The 19,217-nt window shown below is 47.1% G+C and overlaps 1 protein-coding gene across 1 annotated transcript in view; it reads left to right on the top strand.

Annotated features, from left to right (window-relative positions):
- Window positions 1–19,217, top strand: part of LOC134957991 (E-selectin-like) — a 357,129-nt gene that overhangs the window by 251,617 nt on the left and 86,295 nt on the right. The window contains exon 6 of the mRNA XM_063940282.1: window positions 9,377–9,562. Coding sequence (XP_063796352.1) covers window positions 9,377–9,562 — 186 coding nt within the window. The remainder of the gene's footprint in view (window positions 1–9,376; window positions 9,563–19,217) is intronic.

Below are 19,217 nucleotides of genomic sequence, written 5' to 3'. Positions count from 1 at the left end.
GCAGCCGGTAACCTTGTCAGCGTTCTGCGTAGGAGGTTACTTCCACTTAATGTGGAGAAGATGATGTTCATCAAAATTAATTCTAAATTCTTCCGGGAAGCCTTTTCCAGCAATTGCCTCCAGAAAGTACACAGGAACCTGTGATGGTGGATTCCAGTGGGGACGAATTAATACTCTGTGAGGAGGATGTACACAGTGAAAGGGGTGAGGAATTGGAGGATGAGGATGAGGTGGACATCTTGCCTCTGTAGAGCCAGTTTGTACAAGGAGAGATTGATTGCTTCTTTTTTGGTGGGTGCCGAAACAAACCAGTCATTTCAGCCACAGTTGTGTGTCAGACCCTGTCGCTGGAATGATGGGTTTGTTAAAGTGTGCATGTCCTGTTTATACAACATAAGGGTGGGTGGGAGGGCCCAAGGACAATTCCATCTTGCACCTCTTTTTTCTTTAATTTATCTTTGCATCATGTGCTGTTTGGGGACTAGTTTTTTTGTGTGCCATCCTGTCTGTAACTACAGTGCCACTACTAGATGGGCCACGTGTTTGTGCCGCACACTTGTGTAGCTTAGCTTGGCCATCCAGCTACCTCATTGCACTTCTTTTTCTTCTTTACATCATGTGCTGTTTGGGGACTAGCTTTTTAATTGCCATCCTGTCTGTAACTGCAGTGCCACACCTAGATAGGCCAGGTGTTTGTGCCGCACACTTGTGTCACTTAGCTTGGCCATCCAGCTACCTAATTGCACCTATTTTTCTTCTTTGCATCATGTGCTGTTTGGGGACTAGTTTTTGAATAGTGTCATCTTGTCTGCAACTGCAGTGTCACTCCTAGATGGGCCAGGTGTTTGTGCCGCACACTTGGGTTGCTTAGCTAAGTCATACAGCCACCTCGGTGCAACTTTTAGGCCTAAAAACAATATTGTGAGGTGTTCAGTGTTCAGAATAGACTGGAAATGAGTGGAAATGAATGTTATTGAGGTTAATAATACCGTAGGAGCAAAATTACCCCCAAATTCTGTTATTTTAGCTGTTTTTATGTTTTTTTTTTAAATCATCCATATCCAAGACTAAAACCAAAACACGAAAGGGTGGTTTTGGCAAAACCAAGCCAAAACCAAAACACGAAAGTGGAATTAGAACCAAAACCAAAACACGAAAAGTGCCAGCCTCACATCTCTAATATATGTAGGCACTACTGTGTGGAATAATGTGTATAAGTGGCACTACTGTGTAGCATAACCTGAATAACGGACATTGCTGTGCTGTGTAATGTGAGTAAGGGACACCACTGTGCGGTGTAATTTGAATTGGGAGGGGCCGCCAGTCCTTTACTTTGCCTGGGGCGCTAGGACCCCTAGATACACCCCTGCTGGGCGTCTATTCAGCTGTTAATTAAATCGAACAGCAGGCTTTAAAACTAACACCTATCACAATAACAGTGAGTAACTTTTTAATGAGAAAGTATAATAAAAGCCAAACTAATTGTGGCATATTTTATGTGTGTACTTTTATAATTTTATTTATATGTATGTGTTTGAAAATACCGGCCGGTGTGGGTACTATTTGTTGTTTTTTAATAAATATAAATTTGAAGAAATCACCCTGTTCCCATGCGCTGATTGTCACATATATTATTTTACGGTTGCTGAGTATCCTTTGTGGATCAGCAGCAGGGGGGGAAAAATTATTGAATCAAGCGATTAGGTAATTTTTAGTTTTTATTCTTAAAGAGTGTGCAAATTTAAAACTATGCATGATAGAAATATTCTAAGACAATTTTTGAAATCAGTATAGGAAATACATATATAACACCTGAGGTGCCCTGCGACAATTTTTATTTACAAGACCAATGTTAGTGTATGATTGATATATTTTGTTCTTCCAATTGCAATAATGATGTATTCATTATGCATTCTTAAATATTTTTATAGGGGAAAAAAGTGCTCCTGGTTTACATCGCGCATTCATATGCTACATTTATTTTGATGGTGAAATACACATTTTTTTTTGATAGGTATTAATAAAATAAACAAACTTCTCATACACAACATACAGTAGTTCTCCTTGTCATGTACGAAGGAAAAACATAATGTCCTGCAAAAATAATACGAGCAATGCAAAAAAAGTTAATCTGCCATCAGTACTGTTAATTACTGCTGGCAGCTGAAGCATGTAATACGCCTTTCAGCCACAGAAAACACCCAGGTAATTTCCTTGCATGGGCAGGGTTGACTCTGGTTTTTTTCTCTCTGAAAGGGTCAACATGGGACTGAATTCATGGGATTTCGACCCAGGATTTTACCTGGGTTTTTCCTGGATCTTACACTGGTTGCCGGCTATGTGAGCGTGTCCAACCCTGGTTTTTCAAAATGGGTCACGGCTAACAGCGCTTATTGGCCAAGCTGGTGGGGTACTGGCTGGCTGAGAGGCAGTGTCTGTCTGGTTTAGCAGGTAGGGCACTGGTGCTGGCATCTGAATTGTGCTGTAGGAGAGAGAGAGAGAGAGAGAGAGAGACAGCATGGTGCATTGGAAGGAGGAGGAGATCCGGGAGCTGCCTGCAATAAAAGGGGAGGAGGAGATATGTAAGCAGATAACTGGGACAGTAAAGGATGCCACAGTGTACACAAACATTGCCAAGATACTTACCACAAGGGGCATTGAGGGTCATTCCGACCGGTTCGCACGCAGCGGTTTATCACTGCGGTGCGAACGAGTGTGAAATGCACATGCACTGTGCCCACTGTGCGCGTGCGTGACGTTGCCCGGCGACAGAGGTTGCCGGGTTACGGCGCGTCTAAAGAAGACAGCGGTCGCAGGACGGACCGCAAAGAAGATTGACAGGACGGAGGCGTGGCTGGGCGGATCCGGACCGTTTGGAGACGTTTTTGGGGAGTGGTGAGTATAAAGCAGGCATGTCCAGCAGAATGGATGGCGGAGGAGTGACGTCAAAGCCGGGCCCATCTTCTCTGGATCCATCGCACAGGGTAAGTAGGTATAGGCCTAGTCTTGTTTTGAGTGAAATTGTTTTAGCTTAGCAGGGCTGCACAAGCGATCGCAGCCCTGCTAAGCTAAAATATACTCCCCCATAGGCGTGGACTATTGATCGCAGCAGCAGCAAAAAGTTGCTGGCTGCGATCAACTCGGAATGACAACCATTGTGCGGACACAGCAGCAGGTAGTGAAGAAATTGAAAGCTAGAATGGAGCGGGTTTACTACAATCAGTGCAATGAAGTATTTGGCAATTCTGCACTGGTTAATCCCATTGCCATTTCATCATCCAGTTGTGCGTCCTCACAAAGCGTTACCATGGAGAACAGCCAATCCAGCCCACTGATGCCACCAGTGCTTTTTGAAGGCATCAGAGATCAGTGACACCAAGCCGATGGCTGCCATGGGGGACCCAGTCAACAATACCATTGAGGATGTGGTCAAGACGAGTGGAATTAGCATATGGACACTGGCTGGGACACTGACTGCCGCACAGACTGAGACCCCGATGTTGCATAGGAACAGTAAGTATTTTTTTTGTTACTATACACACTTAATATGTTTTTGTTCTTAAAATCTAGTAACACAGTATGGGCCATATTCCACAATGATGATGATTGCACTTGTAAATAATTTTAAATGCTGCATTACACACTCGGTTCCTTACTGTCATGTATTTGGACAATGTCAGCAGGCCACATAAGCTGTTGCACCATTTCTGACTAATGACTGCTGACAACATCATTGGCCTGGGATCACACCTGCATGCTAATAGTACGAACTATCCTTTAGAAAGGACAAATCATGCATAGCATGCAGTGTTTGTACAATTGCGACTTCCACGGGTCACACATGATATCTTTATCTTGGCTGATACTCAAAATGTATATGTTCCAGTGTAAAGATAGTGTGCAGGAGGAAGAAGGCCTCAAGCACATATATGCTGACATCACTGCTATTTGATTTTTAAAAGTGATTTTTTTTTTCTCTCTCCCCCCCCCCTCCATTTCTAGTCTTTGATGTACCTGATCGGAAGGAAAAAACTTCAAATATGGAGCAAGCAATGCGCATAATGACAAGAATCCTGGTCAATCAGCTGTGAGATTCCAATGCTGAAATGCAGGCACAGGAGAATGCTCAACTCCAATGGTTCTTTGACAATGAGAGTTACAAAATTAATTTCTCATGCAGTTTATGGGCATGCATAAATGAATTTCAAGGGAAGACAGAAAGGCACATACTGTATGTCCTTCCTTAATGGCCTGGTGTCTAGATTACACACTCCACACCCTTATCATGTGTATCCTTCTCACTACTCTGAGGGTCATTTCACAAACTACCAACATCGCAGCCGCATTAAGTTTATGGAAATACCTCACATCCACCTAATGGTACTCTACAAGGCACTGTGCATACTAATGTAGATGGCACAGGGAAATATACTCCACATGGCACTGTGCGTAGCAGTCTACATGCCAATAAGCATACCAGTCCTGATGGCACAGTGCATAGCAGTCCACATGTCATAGGGAACGCTAGTCAATATGGCACTGTGCATACTTATCTAGATGGCACTGTGCATAGCAGTCCACATGTCATAGGGAACGCTAGTCAATATGGCACAGTGCATACTTATCTAGATGGCACTGTGCGTAGCAGTCCACATGTCATAGGGAACGCTAGTCAATATGGCACAGTGCATATTTATCTAGATGGCACTGTGCGTAGCAGTCCACATGTCATAGGGAACGCTAGTCAATATGGCACAGTGCATACTTATCTAGATGGCTCTGTGTGTAGCAGTCCACATGTCATAGGGAACGCTAGTCAATATGGCACTGTGCATACTTATCTAGATGGCACTGTGCATAGCAGTCCACATGTCATAGGGAACGCTAGTCAATATGGCACAGTGCATACTTATCTAGATGGCACTGTGCGTAGCAGTCCACATGTCATAGGGAACGCTAGTCAATATGGCACAGTGCATATTTATCTAGATGGCACTGTGCGTAGCAGTCCACATGTCATAGGGAACGCTAGTCAATATGGCACAGTGCATACTTATCTAGATGGCACTGTGCGTAGCAGTCCACATGTCATAGGGAACGCTAGTCAATATGGCACAGTGCATACTTATCTAGATGGCACTGTGCGTAGCAGTCCACATGTCATAGGGAACGCTAGTCAATATGGCACAGTACATACTTATCTAGATGGCACTGTGCGTAGCAGTCCACATGTCATAGGGAACGCTAGTCAATATGGCACAGTGCATACTTATCTAGATGGCACTGTGCGTAGCAGTTCACATGCCACTGTGCAAATGAGTCCAGATGGAACAGGGAATACTAGTCAATATGGCACTGTGAATACTTATGTAGAAGGCATAGGGAATAATCCTCCACATGGCACAGTGCATACTTATCCAGATGACACTAATCATAACCATCCACTTAGCAGTATGGACAGCACTGTCTACAGACAGTTGTAGGCATTTATTTTTTCCTATTTCAAATTTGCTGTACAGTTTTGTATTTTATAGAAAGCTACAGAGGCAAATATTTTTTTTCATTTGTATTTTTTAAATTCTTTGTGTATTCTGCATTTTACAGGCCTGTCAAGTGCCCAGGCCATGCCTGTCCTTTACCTCAGCCACTTATACATATGGGCAGAGCCGGCGCTAGCCACTCAGCAAAGGGATGCAGTGCAGGGAGGCGCCAAACTGAAGAGGCGCTTAGCCTCTCCCTGCTCTGCATCCCTGCTGCTGCCAGCTGCCACTGCGCCTTTCACACTCTGTCACACTGGATGACAGGTAGCGGCGCTGGCAGCTTGCAGCGCGGCTCCCTCCCCCTCCTCCTCCCCAGAGAGTGCATGCAGTGTGCGGCCTCAGCCCACACACAGCGCCGCTGACATCCCGAGCTGCTTAGAGGGCTGGGTGTGTGGCCTAATCATGGGAGCTGTGACCGCGCCCCTTTATGTTGTTGTTTTTTTAAAGTCTTTGCAGTACAGTGCAGTGCCTGGGTCAATTCGAGAGGGGAGTGTGATCACTGTGATCACAATCCCCCCACCTATACAGGAACACAGTGGATCAGCAATAACAGCAGCCTCTCTGCCCCACTGCAGCACAGCACACTGCAGCATCCATTTCCATATGCGGCCCTCCAGCTGTTGTGGAACTACACATGCCAGCATGCCCTGCCACAGTAGCAGCGCTCCCAAACATAAATTTGTGGCAGGGCATGCTGGGATGTGTAGTTCCACAACATCTATAGGGGTGCAGGTTTAACAGCCCTGATACAAAACGTAATAGGCTGGCCATATACCACAATTGCAATCTATTGTATTATCTTGATGTGAAAACATACATAAGAAAGAGAAAGGGATATATGTACCTCTCTAGGGAACAACCAGCCATGTTGGTTCTTCTCCGCAATCTGGAATAAATCTGAGTTGCCAAGTACCTGGGAGTCATGAGCACGACCCAGCCAGCCGATAGACATCTGTGAAACTGAACAGTGGCCCTCATTCCGAGTTGTTCGCTCGCAAGGCGATTTTAGCAGTATTGCACACGCTAAGCCGCCGCCTACTGGGAGTGAATCTTAGCTTCTTAAAATTGCGAACGAAAGATTCGCAATATTGCGATTAGACCTCTCTTAGCAGTTTCAGAGTAGCTTCAGACTTACTCGGCATCTGCGATCAGTTCAGTGCTTGTCGTTCCTGGTTTGACGTCACAAACACACCCAGCGTTCGCCCAGACACTCCTCCGTTTCTCCAGCCACTCCCGCGTTTTTTCCGGAAACGGTAGCGTTTTTTCCCACACGCCCATAAAACGGCCAGTTTCCGCCCAGTAACACCCATTTCCTGTCAATCACACTACGATCGCCTGAGCGAAGAAAAAGCCGTGAGTAAAAATCCAAACTTCATAGCAAATTTACTTGGCGCAGTCGCAGTGCGGACATTGCGCATGCGCACTAAGCGGAAAAACGCTGCGATGCGAAGAAATTTTCAGAGCGAACGACTCGGAATGACCTCCAGTATACGAGTTTGCTGTGTTTAACAATACACATCATGGGCCCAGCATATTACTCACATTAAAACACACCATACTACTTACCAATACTTATGGTCCACTAGCCTGCAGGATGATGGAGTGCCAGCCTTTTCTGTTATAATAATCCACTGGGTTTTCTCTGGGGGCAATAATGGGTATGTGGGTCCCATCTATGGCTCCAGCACACTATTCACATCGCAGGAAACCTTTTATGGCATAGGTCTGGAAACTCGGTCCTCATTACCCCACACAGTGCATGTTTTGCAGGTCTCCTCACAGAATCACAAGTGAAATAATTAACTCCACCTGCGGACCTTTTAAAATGTGTCTGTGAGTAATTAATACACCTGTGCACCTGCTGGGTTACCTGCAAAACATGCACTGTGTGGGGTAATGAGGACAGAGTTTGCAGACCTACTGTATGTTTTATGGTATCATCCAGCCGGTCACCTTGTGGTAAGGAGATGAAGTGGTGGTAAAGGGTCTCAAGTAATGCCTGGGGCACTTCCCACACAGCACACACACCATCGATATGCGTACACCAAACAAGCAGGAGATGGTGTGGTATTCCCCCGATGTTGCATAACACCACAACACAATCGCCAGTCTCATGCATGACTCGATGGTCTTGCGGTAGTTGGTGTTTTCATTGGTGAGTGCTGGAGTGAGAGGTTCCAGCAGGTAGTTAAAAGAAACATAGTAACTAAGGTTGAAAAAAGACAATTGTCCATTGAGTTGCGTGACTACGCACCATAACCCTGAATATCTTTATCCAATAGGAATTTATCTAACCCATTCTTAAAGGTGTTGACTGAGTCCGCTGTTACTACTCTCTCAGGCAGGGAATTCCAAACACGTATTGTCCTTACTGTGAAAAAACCTTTTCGCCTCAATGTGCGGAAACTCCTCTCCTCTAACCTAAGCGAGTGACCACGTGTCCTCTGTGCTGATCTTATAGAAAACAGGTCCCTCCCAAGCTCTGTGTATTGACCCCTTATATATTTGTAGAGGTTGATCATGTCCCCTCTTAGTCTCCTCTTTTCCAATGTAAACATGCCTAGCCTTGCAAGCCTTTCCTCGTATACCAGCGTCTCCATGCCCTTGATTAGTTTGGTCGCCCACCTCTGAACCTTTTCTAGCTCCAGGATATCCTTTTTGTAATATGGTGCCCAAAATTGCACACAGATGTGGCCTCACTAGTGATTTATATAATGGGAGTATAATACTCTCGTCCCTTGCATCAATTCCCCGTTTTATGCATGCTAATACCTTGTTAGCCTTCTTTGCTGCACTCCTACTTTGGGTACTGCTGCTTAATTTGTAGCATGCGACATCCAAAAGTGTGCCATCCACTGCTTGGGCTGAAAAGCTTCCACAGTCACCCAGAAAGCTTGTCCATGCCTGCAATCGCTGGTCCACAACGATCAATTTATTGTTCGGGTAAATCTTAGGATGGATGTAATGCTGCCCAAAATCAAGGCTCTCCTACTGCGCAAATTAGATTTGGGCGGGGTGTGTTCAAACTGAAATCTAAATTGCAGTGTAAAAATAAAGCAGCCAGTATTTACCCTGCACAGAAACAAAATAATCCAGCCCAAATCTAACTCTCTGCACATGTTATATCTGCACCACCTGCAGTGCACATGGTTTTGCCCATTAGAGAAATATTGCTTTTGTGATTAGGTCTGATTTAGGCCCTAGATAGCACAGTGCAAGCAGCTGCATCCGGCTGTCATTTGCTGTGTAAAACAGCAAAAAAACAGCAATAACTCAGGAACTCCGGGCTACTCAGCAGACTTTTTTACAAGTGTATACGTGTCTCTCTGCAAGCCTGCATCTATTAAAAAGGGTGGTATTCATGTGACCGGCTGTCTGCTGACCGACAGTCACATGACCTCCTCCACCATCCCGCCGGCTCAGTATCCCGATGGTCGGCATGCCGACCAACAGGGACTATTTCCACTCGTGGGTGTCCACGACACCCATAGAGTGGGAATAGAACCCGTGGCGACCGCAGGGATCCTGGCGTCGGTATGCTGCCGGGATCCTGGCGTCGGTAAGCTGACCGGCGGTCAGGAGACCGCCGGTCAGCCATAGTGCACCCATTAAAAATGATGCAAACACTCCCTTATTGTACTTGGCTTACATTAGAGTATATTATATTTAGAGTTTAATGTCTTCCCTAATTGCTGATATTTGATTCATAGCATATGTTTTCTTTGTAATTTTGTGATTTTACTTTAGACTTTGAAATTTTCATCACTAGTTATGGAACATACATGATGCATAATGTGTGTATATAGTGTGTTCATGCTACGTTTCTTTGATTGCAGCTGTATCATGCATGGCTCTACAGAGACCAGAACATGGACAAATCAATTGCTCTGAAGCATTTGAAAAATTGCAGTACAGCGCTATGTGCAACTTCAGCTGTGAAGAGGGATTTGAATTAAAAGGATCAAAATCTCTATTGTGCCAGAACTCAGGAGAATGGTCAGAATCTGCACCAACATGTTCAGGTAAATAACTGTTGTTCAGTGTAACTAGAGATGTGCGGTTTTGTTTCCTCCCGAACTTCCACATTGAGAGTAGAGATGTGCACCGGAAATTTTTCGGGTTTTCGGTTTTGGTTTTGGTTTCGGTTCCGCAGCCGTGTTTTGGATTCGGACGCATTTTGGCAAAACCTCCCTGAAAAAATTTTTGTCGGATTCGGGTGTGTTTTGGATTCGGGTGTTTTTCTTACAAAAAACCCTCAAAAACAGCTTAAATCATAGAATTTGGGGGTAATTTTGATCCCATAGTATTATTAAACTCAATAACCATAATTTCCACTCATTTCCAGTCTATTCTAAACACCTCACAATATTATTTTTAGTCCTAAAATTTGCACCAAGGTCGCTGGATGACTAAGCTAAACGACCCAAGTGGCCGACGCAAACACCTGGCCAATCTAGGAATGACACTGCAGTGTCAGACAGGATGGCAGATTTAAAAAATATTCCTCAAACAGCACATGATGCAAAGAAAAAAAGAGGTGCAATGAGGTAGCTGTGTGACTAAGCTAAGCGACACAAGATGCCGACACAAACACCTGGCCCATCTAGTAGTGGCACTGCAGTGTCAGACAGGATGGCAGATTAAAAGACTAGTCCCCAAACAGCACATGATGCAAAGATAAATTAAAGAAAAAAGAGGTGCAAGATGGAATTGTCCTTGGGCCCTCCCACCCACCCTTATGTTGTATAAACAGGACATGCACACTTTAACAAACCCATCATTTCAGCGACAGGGTCTGCCACACGACTGTGACTGAAATGACTGGTTGGTGTGGGCCCCCACCAAAAAGGAAGCAATCAATCTCTCCTTGCACAAACTGGCTCTACAGAGGCAAAATGTCCACCTCCTCCTCATCGTCCGATTCCTCACCCCTTTCACTGTGTACATCCTCCTCCTCACAGATTATTAATTCGTCCCCACTGGAATCCACCATCTCAGGTCCCTGTGTACTTTCTGGAGGAAATTGCTGCTGGTGAATGTCTCCACGGAGGCATTGATTATAATTCATTTTGATGAACATCATCTTCTCCACATTTTGTTGGAGTAACCTCGTACGCTGATTGCTGACAAGGTGACTGGCTGCACTAAACACTCTTTCGGAGTACACACTGGAGGGGGGGCAACTTAGGTAAAATAAAGCCAGTTTGTGCAAGGGCATCCAAATTGCCTCTTTTTCCTGCCAGTATACGTACGGACTGTCTGACGTGCCTACTTGGATGCGTTCACTCATACAATCCTCCACCATTCTTTCAATGGTGACAGAATCATATGCAGTGACAGTAGACGACATGTCAGTAATCGTTGGCAGGTCCTTCAGTCCGGACCAGTTGTCAGCACTCACTCCAGACTGCCCTGCATCACCGCCAGCGGGTGGGCTCGGAATTCTTAGCCTTTTCCTCGCAGCCCCAGTTGCGGGAGAATGTGAAGGAGGAGCTGTTGACGGGTCACGTTCCGCTTGACTTGACAATTTTCTCACCAGCAGGTCTTTGAACTTCTGCAGACTTGTGTCTGCCGGAAAGAGAGATACAACGTAGGTTTTAAATCTAGGATCGAGCATGTGGCCAAAATGTAGTGCTCTGATTTCAACAGATTGACCACCCGTGAATCCTGGTTAAGCGAATTAAGGGCTCCGTCCACAAGTCCCACATGCCTAGCGGAAACGCTCCGTTTTAGCTCCTCCTTCAATCTCGCCAGCTTCTTCTGCAAAAGCCTGATGAGGGGAATGACCTGACACAGGCTGGCAGTGTCTGAACTGACTTCACGTGTGGCAAGTTCAAAGGGTTGCAGAACCTTGCACAACGTTGAAATCATTCTCCACTGCGCTTGAGTCAGGTGCATTCCCCCTCCTTTGCCTATATCGTAGGTAGCTGTATAGGCTTGAATGGCCTTTTGCTGCTCCTCCATCCTCTGAAGCATATAGAGGGTTGAATTCCACTTCGTTACCACCTCTTACTTCAGATGATGGCGGGGCAGGTTCAGGAGTGTTTGCTGGTGCTCCAGTCTTCGGCACGCGGTGGCTGAATGCCGAAAGTGGCCCGCAATTCTTCGGGCCACCGACAGCATCTCTTGCACGCCCCTGTCGTTTTTTAAATAATTCTGCACCACCAAATTCAATGTATGTGCAAAACATGGGACGTGCTGGAATTTGCCCACATGTAATGCACGCACAATATTGCTGGCATTGTCCGATGTCACAAATCCCCAGGAGAGTCCAATTGGGGTAAGCCATTCTGCGATGATGTTCCTCAGTTTCCGTAAGAGGTTGTCAGCTGTGTGCCTCTTATGGAAAGCGGTGATACAAAGCGTATCCTGCCTAGGAACGAGTTGGCATTTGCGAGATGCTGCTACTGGTGCCGCCGTTGCTGTTCTTGCTGCGGGAGGCAATACATCTACCCAGTGGGCTGTCACAGTCATATAGTCCTGAGTCTGCCCTGCTGCACTTGTCCACATTTCCGTGGTTAAGTGGACATTGGGTACAACTGCATTTTTTAGGACACTGGTAAATCTTTTTCTGACATCTGTGTACATTCTCGGTATCGCCTGCCTAGAGAAATGGAACCTAGATGGTATTTGGTACCGGGGACACACTACCTCAAGCAATTCCCTAGTTCCCTGTCAATTAACGCTGGATACCGGACACACGTTTAACACCACCGAAGCTGCCAAGACCTGAGTTATCAGACTTGACAGTGACATGGCCTGCAGGACAATTGGCTTTCCTGTCTAAGGAGGAAATTGACACTGAGGGAGTTGGTGGTGTGGTTTGCAGGAGCTTGGTTACAAGAGGAAGGGATTTAGTGGTCAGTGGACTGCTTCCGCTGTCACCCAAAGTTTTTGAACTTGTCAATTACTTCTGATGAATATGCTCCAGGTGACGTATAAGGCAGGATGTTCCTAGGTGGTTAACGTCCTTACCCCTACTTATTACAGCTTGACAAAGGCAACACACGGCTTTGACACCTATTGTCCGCATTTTTGTTAAAATAATTCCACACCGAAGAGGTGATTTTTTTTGTAATTTGACCAGGCATGTCAATGGCCACATTCATCCCACGGACAACAGGTGTCTCCCCGGGTGCCTGACTTAAACAGACCACCTCACCATCAGAATCCTCCTTGTCAATTTCCTCCTCAGCGCCAGCAACACCCATATCCTCATCCTGGTGTACTTCAACAGTGACATCTTCAATTTGACTATCAGGAACTGGACTGCGGGTGCTCCTTCCAGCACTTGCAGGGGGCGTGCAAATGGTGGAAGGCGCCACCTCTTCCCGTCCAGTGTTGGGAAGGTCAACCGACACAATTGGACTCTCATTGGGGAATTGTGATTTAGAAGAACGCACAGTTCTTTGCTGTGCTTTTGCCAGCTTAAGTCTTTTCATTTTTCTAGCGAGAGGATGATTGCTTCCATCCTCATGTGAAGCTGAACCACTAGCCATGAACATAGGACAGGACCTCAGCCGTTCCTTGCCACTCCGTGTCATAAATGGCATATTGGCAAGTTTACGCTTCACATCAGATGCTTTTAATTTTGATTTTTGGGTCATTTTACTGAACTTTTGTTTTTTGGATTTTACATGCTCTCTACTATGACATTGGGCATTGGCCTTGGCAGACGACGTTGATGGCATTTCATCATCTTGGCCATGACTAGTGGCAGCAGCTTCAGCACGAGGTGGAAGTAGATCTTGATCTTTCCCTATTTTACCCTCCACATTTTTGTTCTCCATTTTTTAATGTGTGGAATTATATGCCAGTAATATATCAATAGCAATGGCCTACTGTACCGTACTGCTATATATTATGTACTGGTGGTCAGCAAAATTATGCACTGTCCTCCTACTATATATACTGCGCACAACTAAAATGCACCACAGGTATGGATGGATAGTATACTTGACGACACAGAGGTAGGTAGAGCAGTGGCCTACTGTACCATACTGCTTTATATTATATACTGGTGGTCAGCAATATTATGCACTATCCTCCTACTACTGCGCAGAACAACAAAAATGCACCACAGGTATGAATGGATAGTATACTTGATGACACAGAGGTAGGTAGAGCAGTGGCCTACTGTACCATACTGCTATATATTATATACTGGTGGTCAGCAAAATTATGCACTGTCCTCCTACTACTGCACACAACAACTAAAATGCACCACAGGTATGGATGGATAGTATACTTGACGACACAGAGGTAGGTAGAGCAGTGGCCTACTGTATCGTACTGCTATATATTATATACTGGTGGTCAGCAAAATTATGCACTGTCCTCCTACTACTGCACACAACAACTAAAATGCACCACAGGTATGGATGGATAGTATACTTGACGACACAGAGGTAGGTAGAGCAGTGGCCTACTGTATCGTACTGCTATATATTATATACTGGTGGTCAGCAAAATTATGCACTGTCCTCCTACTACTGCGCATAACAACTTAAATGCACCACAGGTATGGATGGATAGTATACTTGACGACACAGAGGTAGATAGAGCAGTGGCCTACTGTACCGTACTGCTATATATTATATACTGGTGGTCAGCAAAATTATGCACTGTCCTCCTACTATATATACTGCGCACAACAACTAAAATGCACCACAGGTATGGATGGATAGTAAACTTGACGACACAGAGGTAGGTAGAGCAGTGGACTACTGTACCATACTGATATAATACTGGTGGTCACTGGTCAGCAAAATTCTGCACTGTCCTACTACTATATACTACAATGCAGCACAGATATGGAGCATTTTTCAGGCAGAGAATGTATAATACTGGTGGTCACTGGTCAGCAAAACTCTGCACTGTCCGCCTACTATATAATACTGGTGGTCCCCAGTCCCCACAATAAAGCACACTGAGCACAAATATTTGCAGCACACTGAGCACAGATATGGAGCGTTTTTCAGGCAGAGAACGTAGATATTTTCAGCACACTGAGCACAGATATTTGCAGCACACTGAACACAACTGAGAGAACGCTGCACGTCCTCTCCCTATCATCTCCAATGCACGAGTGAAAATGGCGGCGACGCGCGGCTCCTTATATAGAATACGAATCTCGCAAGAATACGACAGCGGGATGATGAAGTTCTGGCGCGCTCGGGTTAACCGAGCAAGGCGGGAAGATTCGAGTCTGCCTCGGAACCGTGTAAAATGGGTGAAGTTCGGGGGAGTTTGGATTCCGAGGAACCGAACCCGCTCATCTCTAATTGAGAGTAGATCAGAGTCCCAGCTCAGGTCTTCCTGTCAGGCTAGTATCCCAAAATGAGGCAAAATGTCATCTTGCCGGTGTCAGATCTTTTGTGTTTTGGATTGCTTCAAAGTCCCTCCCTTGTGATTCAGGTGCCATTTCACACAGAACACAGGAGGGTGTGGGAAGTGAATTAAGTAAATATTAAGTTTTATAATGGTCAGTAAAGGAGGCAAAGGGCATAGTATCATTTTGCAGGATACCGTAGGAAGGGGGTGTGGGAAGTGAACTTGGAAGCACTTGCTATTGTTAATATTCATAACTGTCAAAATTCAGTAGGATGCCAGGGGCACTGTGTCATTTTGGGACTGTGCGTTGCAGTACTCTGAGGCACTAAACACTAATAGGAATGTCTTTAGACTAGCCAGACTGCAGCTTGGAACACCATATTGCTCTTAGGGCCTAATTCAGCATGAGTTGTAGTTTTGCAAGGTATTGCAAAACTACAACTTATCTCTAGCCACCAGGTACCGGGGAAGGCCGCCCCGCATGCCTGGTCCCCCCTGCACTTAAATGCGAGCACATCGCTATACATAAATGTATGCTCTGGAGCTGCTTTTCTGTCAACCTCCAATGGTTTTCAAGCTCCAAGTTTATCACTGCCATTTCAGTCAACTGCTGCCTCAGGATCACAGAGAGCTTCTCAGCCTGCTGACCGTTCTGACACTCAGGTATCCTCTCTCCAACTGTCATTTTTTTGCACCACAGAGGATTGTGGGGACTCGTATCCTGCAGCAGTGCAGCTCACAGACCAAGGAAAGGAATACCTTGGGACTGTGGGGTATCATTATCATACTAGCATTTACATATAGAAGCAGATGCTAAAGTAGCCGCAGCAGTATGCAATACAGAATCAGACCCATATACTGTAAACCCAGTCTCGTATTACTATTATTATTGATAATATTACACTTTATTTATAGGGTGCCACAAGTGGTTTACAGCACCTTAAATATAGCAAGCATTAAGACTGTACAGGGTGAACAGAACAGTATATTAAACAGATAATAGCAGTACATACGTAACAATTAAAACCACAGTTCTCAGTACACAATACGGCTGGGAAACGGGTGATGCGGGGGAGTTATTCGACATAAGTTGGCACCTGTATTCCATAGTTACAGAGCAGCTAGTAGATTAGAGCAGCTGCGAGAGATGACAGGCTATGAGCGAGCGGAGCACAGTGCTATAAGGCCATGGAGTGGGTGAGGGCTATAGTTTATGTGCAAGAGAAGATGTCTGTGAGAACAGGACCCTGCTCCTAGGAGGTTACAATCTAAGGGGAAGCTCCTAGGAGCTTACAAGCTAAGGCAGTGGTTCCCAAACTGTGCCTAGGCACCCCGGGGTGCATCAGGGCACTTGCAGAGGTGCCTTGGATTGGTGGCTCGGGAACAAATCAAATTAGTTATGGCCAATGTAATAGGCAAAACCAGTGCTGTGGACAAAAAGAAACAAATCTTGTCCCATATAAAGGCAACGTAAGGCCCATACACACTGGGCGATTTTGAGCTGAAAGCAGCTCACTTTTGGTGTGTTGAGCTGCTTTCAGCTCAAAACCGCCCAGTGTGTATGCACAAGCAGTGAGCGCCGATGCGCGCCCCTGCTTCATCGCCGGCAGCCGCCATTCATCTACTGGTATTACCAGTAGATGAATGGTGGGGTGAGGGGCTTTCCATAGCGTCCTGCTATCGAAAGCCGCTCACCCTGCTGACATCGCTGGACAGAGGGGAAAATCGCTCAGTGTGTATGCACTGAGCGATTTTCAGCCCAGCGATGTCAGCGATCATCGCTGTGCATACACGCTGGGCAAAAACGTCCAATGTGTATGCACCTTTACTTAATTTAATATTTCTTTCTAAATTTCTCAATAAGAAAACTTTAAGGCCCATACACACTAGGAGATTTTCATTTCAAAAGACTTTGACAACATCTGTGAAAGGTATATCTTTCACCCAAAGTAGTACATACACACTGAGCTATTTTCCAAACAGCGAGAGATTTTCAGGAGGCGAAAGACTTTGCTGAAAATCTTTCATTAGAAAGGCTATTTACATAATGGGCTGGGTTTGAATTCCAAGGGTGGGAGCATGGGCCATTGTAAAAAGGGGGACTGCTGCCATGTAAAAAGGGGGACTGCTGCCGTAATGTGTATAAATGAGGCCTACAATTTATATATTATGTAGATATTCTACATTAACATTGGTGGCCAGTGGTGCCAGTAATATATACATTGCTGGCCTGTGCCAGCAATGTATATATTACTGGATTAAATAAAAAATCATTAAATAAACATTGGTGGGCAGTAGTACTGTATATACATTGCTGGCCTATGCCAGCAATGTATATAACACAGGGACACAACTTCAAGCAGTGCCAGCGACTCACTTTACTGATCCGTGCCGCTTTGTCTCTATGCGGTCACAGGCTGGAGGGATCAGGCTGAACAGGCGGGACTGCGGCGCTGGAGTAGGTGGGACATCTGGTGAGAGCAGGGCGGGTCCACCGGGCAGATGATTCTTCTTCCAGCCATCATCGCTCGCGGCCGTACACACTGAGTGATGGCTGGAAAAGGAACCATCATCTTCAAACATGCTGGTCAAACCAGCCGGATGGAGCAACTCGCTGGCGATGATGCGGGATTGCGCATCATCGCCAGTCGTTTGTCGCTAGCCCATACATATGTAACATGAATATGGGGGGCGTGGCCTGGCTTCTGAGGCAGCAAGACGTGTGGAGCTGGAGCTCCTGCCCGGGCCTCTGAAACTTGCCCTTCTCGCACCCTGCTGTTCACCTGGGACCCCCCACAGCCCACCATCCTTGCTCCTGGGGTCCCCCTGCCCTGACCTGCAAGGTCCGCGGAGCTGGCAGACACCTCCTGTGTCTGTGCGGTTTGCGGCCTGCAGGTCTCAGTGAAGCCGGGACCTCTCCTGGCGCCGAGAGCCAAGACACAGCTCCTGCTTCCGGTCCCGGGGTGCCGAGCGGTGCCTCACAGGGCGGACCCCGCCGCCTACTTCCAGCCTGGTCCCTCCGAGCTGCTCCGGAGCTCCCCTGCATCCACTCCCACCCGAAGTGCAGCATCGCTGACGCCGCGGACCTCCGTCCTACAGCCGGAAGCCAGGACCCGACGCCGCCGGAGTGGAGGTGAGGGCCGGGGGCACCGAGCGGCTGGGGGGAGAGCTATAGATGATAGGACACCCGCCCTACGGTGGAGGCTAGCGGGTAGCACCAGCCTGCCTCTGCCCTGGGCCTTCTTGTCCACCCTCCCTGGCCCTGCTGGATGAGCCCTCGGAGCGCTCCGGTGCCCGGTATACTATCGGCGGCCCGGCAGGCCCGGGTCCCCGTGCTGGTGGCCCCCCTTTAGTGACCCCGCAGAGCCTGCATCTCACCTGGCCTCGGGCCCCCAGTGTTGGCTCTCCTTCTGGGGCCTCTTGGAGCCCACACCTCAGCGGCCCTCCGACCTTTCTAACGCCGGCTCTAACTGCGGCCCCCTGCCTCTCCCGGCGCCTGGGACGACATTCTCCGCTGCCAGGACCTCTTACCCCTCCTCGCTTCCTGGAGGTTGGCACCGCCCGGTCACTGGCTGGTCCGTGGCCGGGCTCCCTCCTCCCAGACCCTGCGTGTGGGCTAACGGGCAGATTGCGCCAGCCCATCTCCAGTGATTTCTGACTGGCGGTCTCCCCTCTGGGACTGCGTGGGCCCTCCCGGCCAACGGGGCCGCTCGGCCCTGCCTCACCCACGCTGCATTGTTGGCCGCGCTATGATATCTCTCTAATGCTCCCGCCTTACCCCCCCTGGGCCTGAGCCACACTACTGGAGCGCCATATCTACCCCCTTTCCAGCTGTCTACCCTCCTTCTCAACCGTGCAAGATGCCTAGAGGTGGCAAAAAACAACAGGGATTGGACCTCACACCATTCCTTACCAAAAAGAGCACCCCTGCCAAGAATAAGTCTGACGTTCCCGACCACCCTCAGGGTACCCCCGACTCTGACCCCGATGACGACGATCTCACGCCTCTTACCCACAGAGACTTCCTCTCCCTCCTCAAGGAGATGCAGGATGTCAAGACCTCCGTTCAAGCTCTCCACTCCCTGAAGTCTGATATTGCCGAAATTGGCTCCAGAACGGACCAACTCAAGCGGTGAGTGGAGGAGCTGGTGACGTTCCATCAAACTGTCGATACTGACTTCCACCAACTCCGACAGGATGTTGTCCGGCTGCAGGAGGAGCATGAGGACCAGGATAATAGAGCGAGGAGGAATAATCTAAGGATTCGGGGCATTCCAGAAGACGTTGAAGCGGCCCACCTTGAACTTTACCTCAAGCGCCTTTTCACCTTCCTGTCACCTGATA

This window comes from Pseudophryne corroboree, chromosome 9 (assembly GCF_028390025.1).
Source record: "Pseudophryne corroboree isolate aPseCor3 chromosome 9, aPseCor3.hap2, whole genome shotgun sequence".
NCBI classification, from domain to species: Eukaryota; Metazoa; Chordata; class Amphibia; order Anura; family Myobatrachidae; genus Pseudophryne; species Pseudophryne corroboree.
Note: the sequence above shows the minus strand (reverse complement) of the source record. Positions and strands in the feature narration are given on the sequence as shown.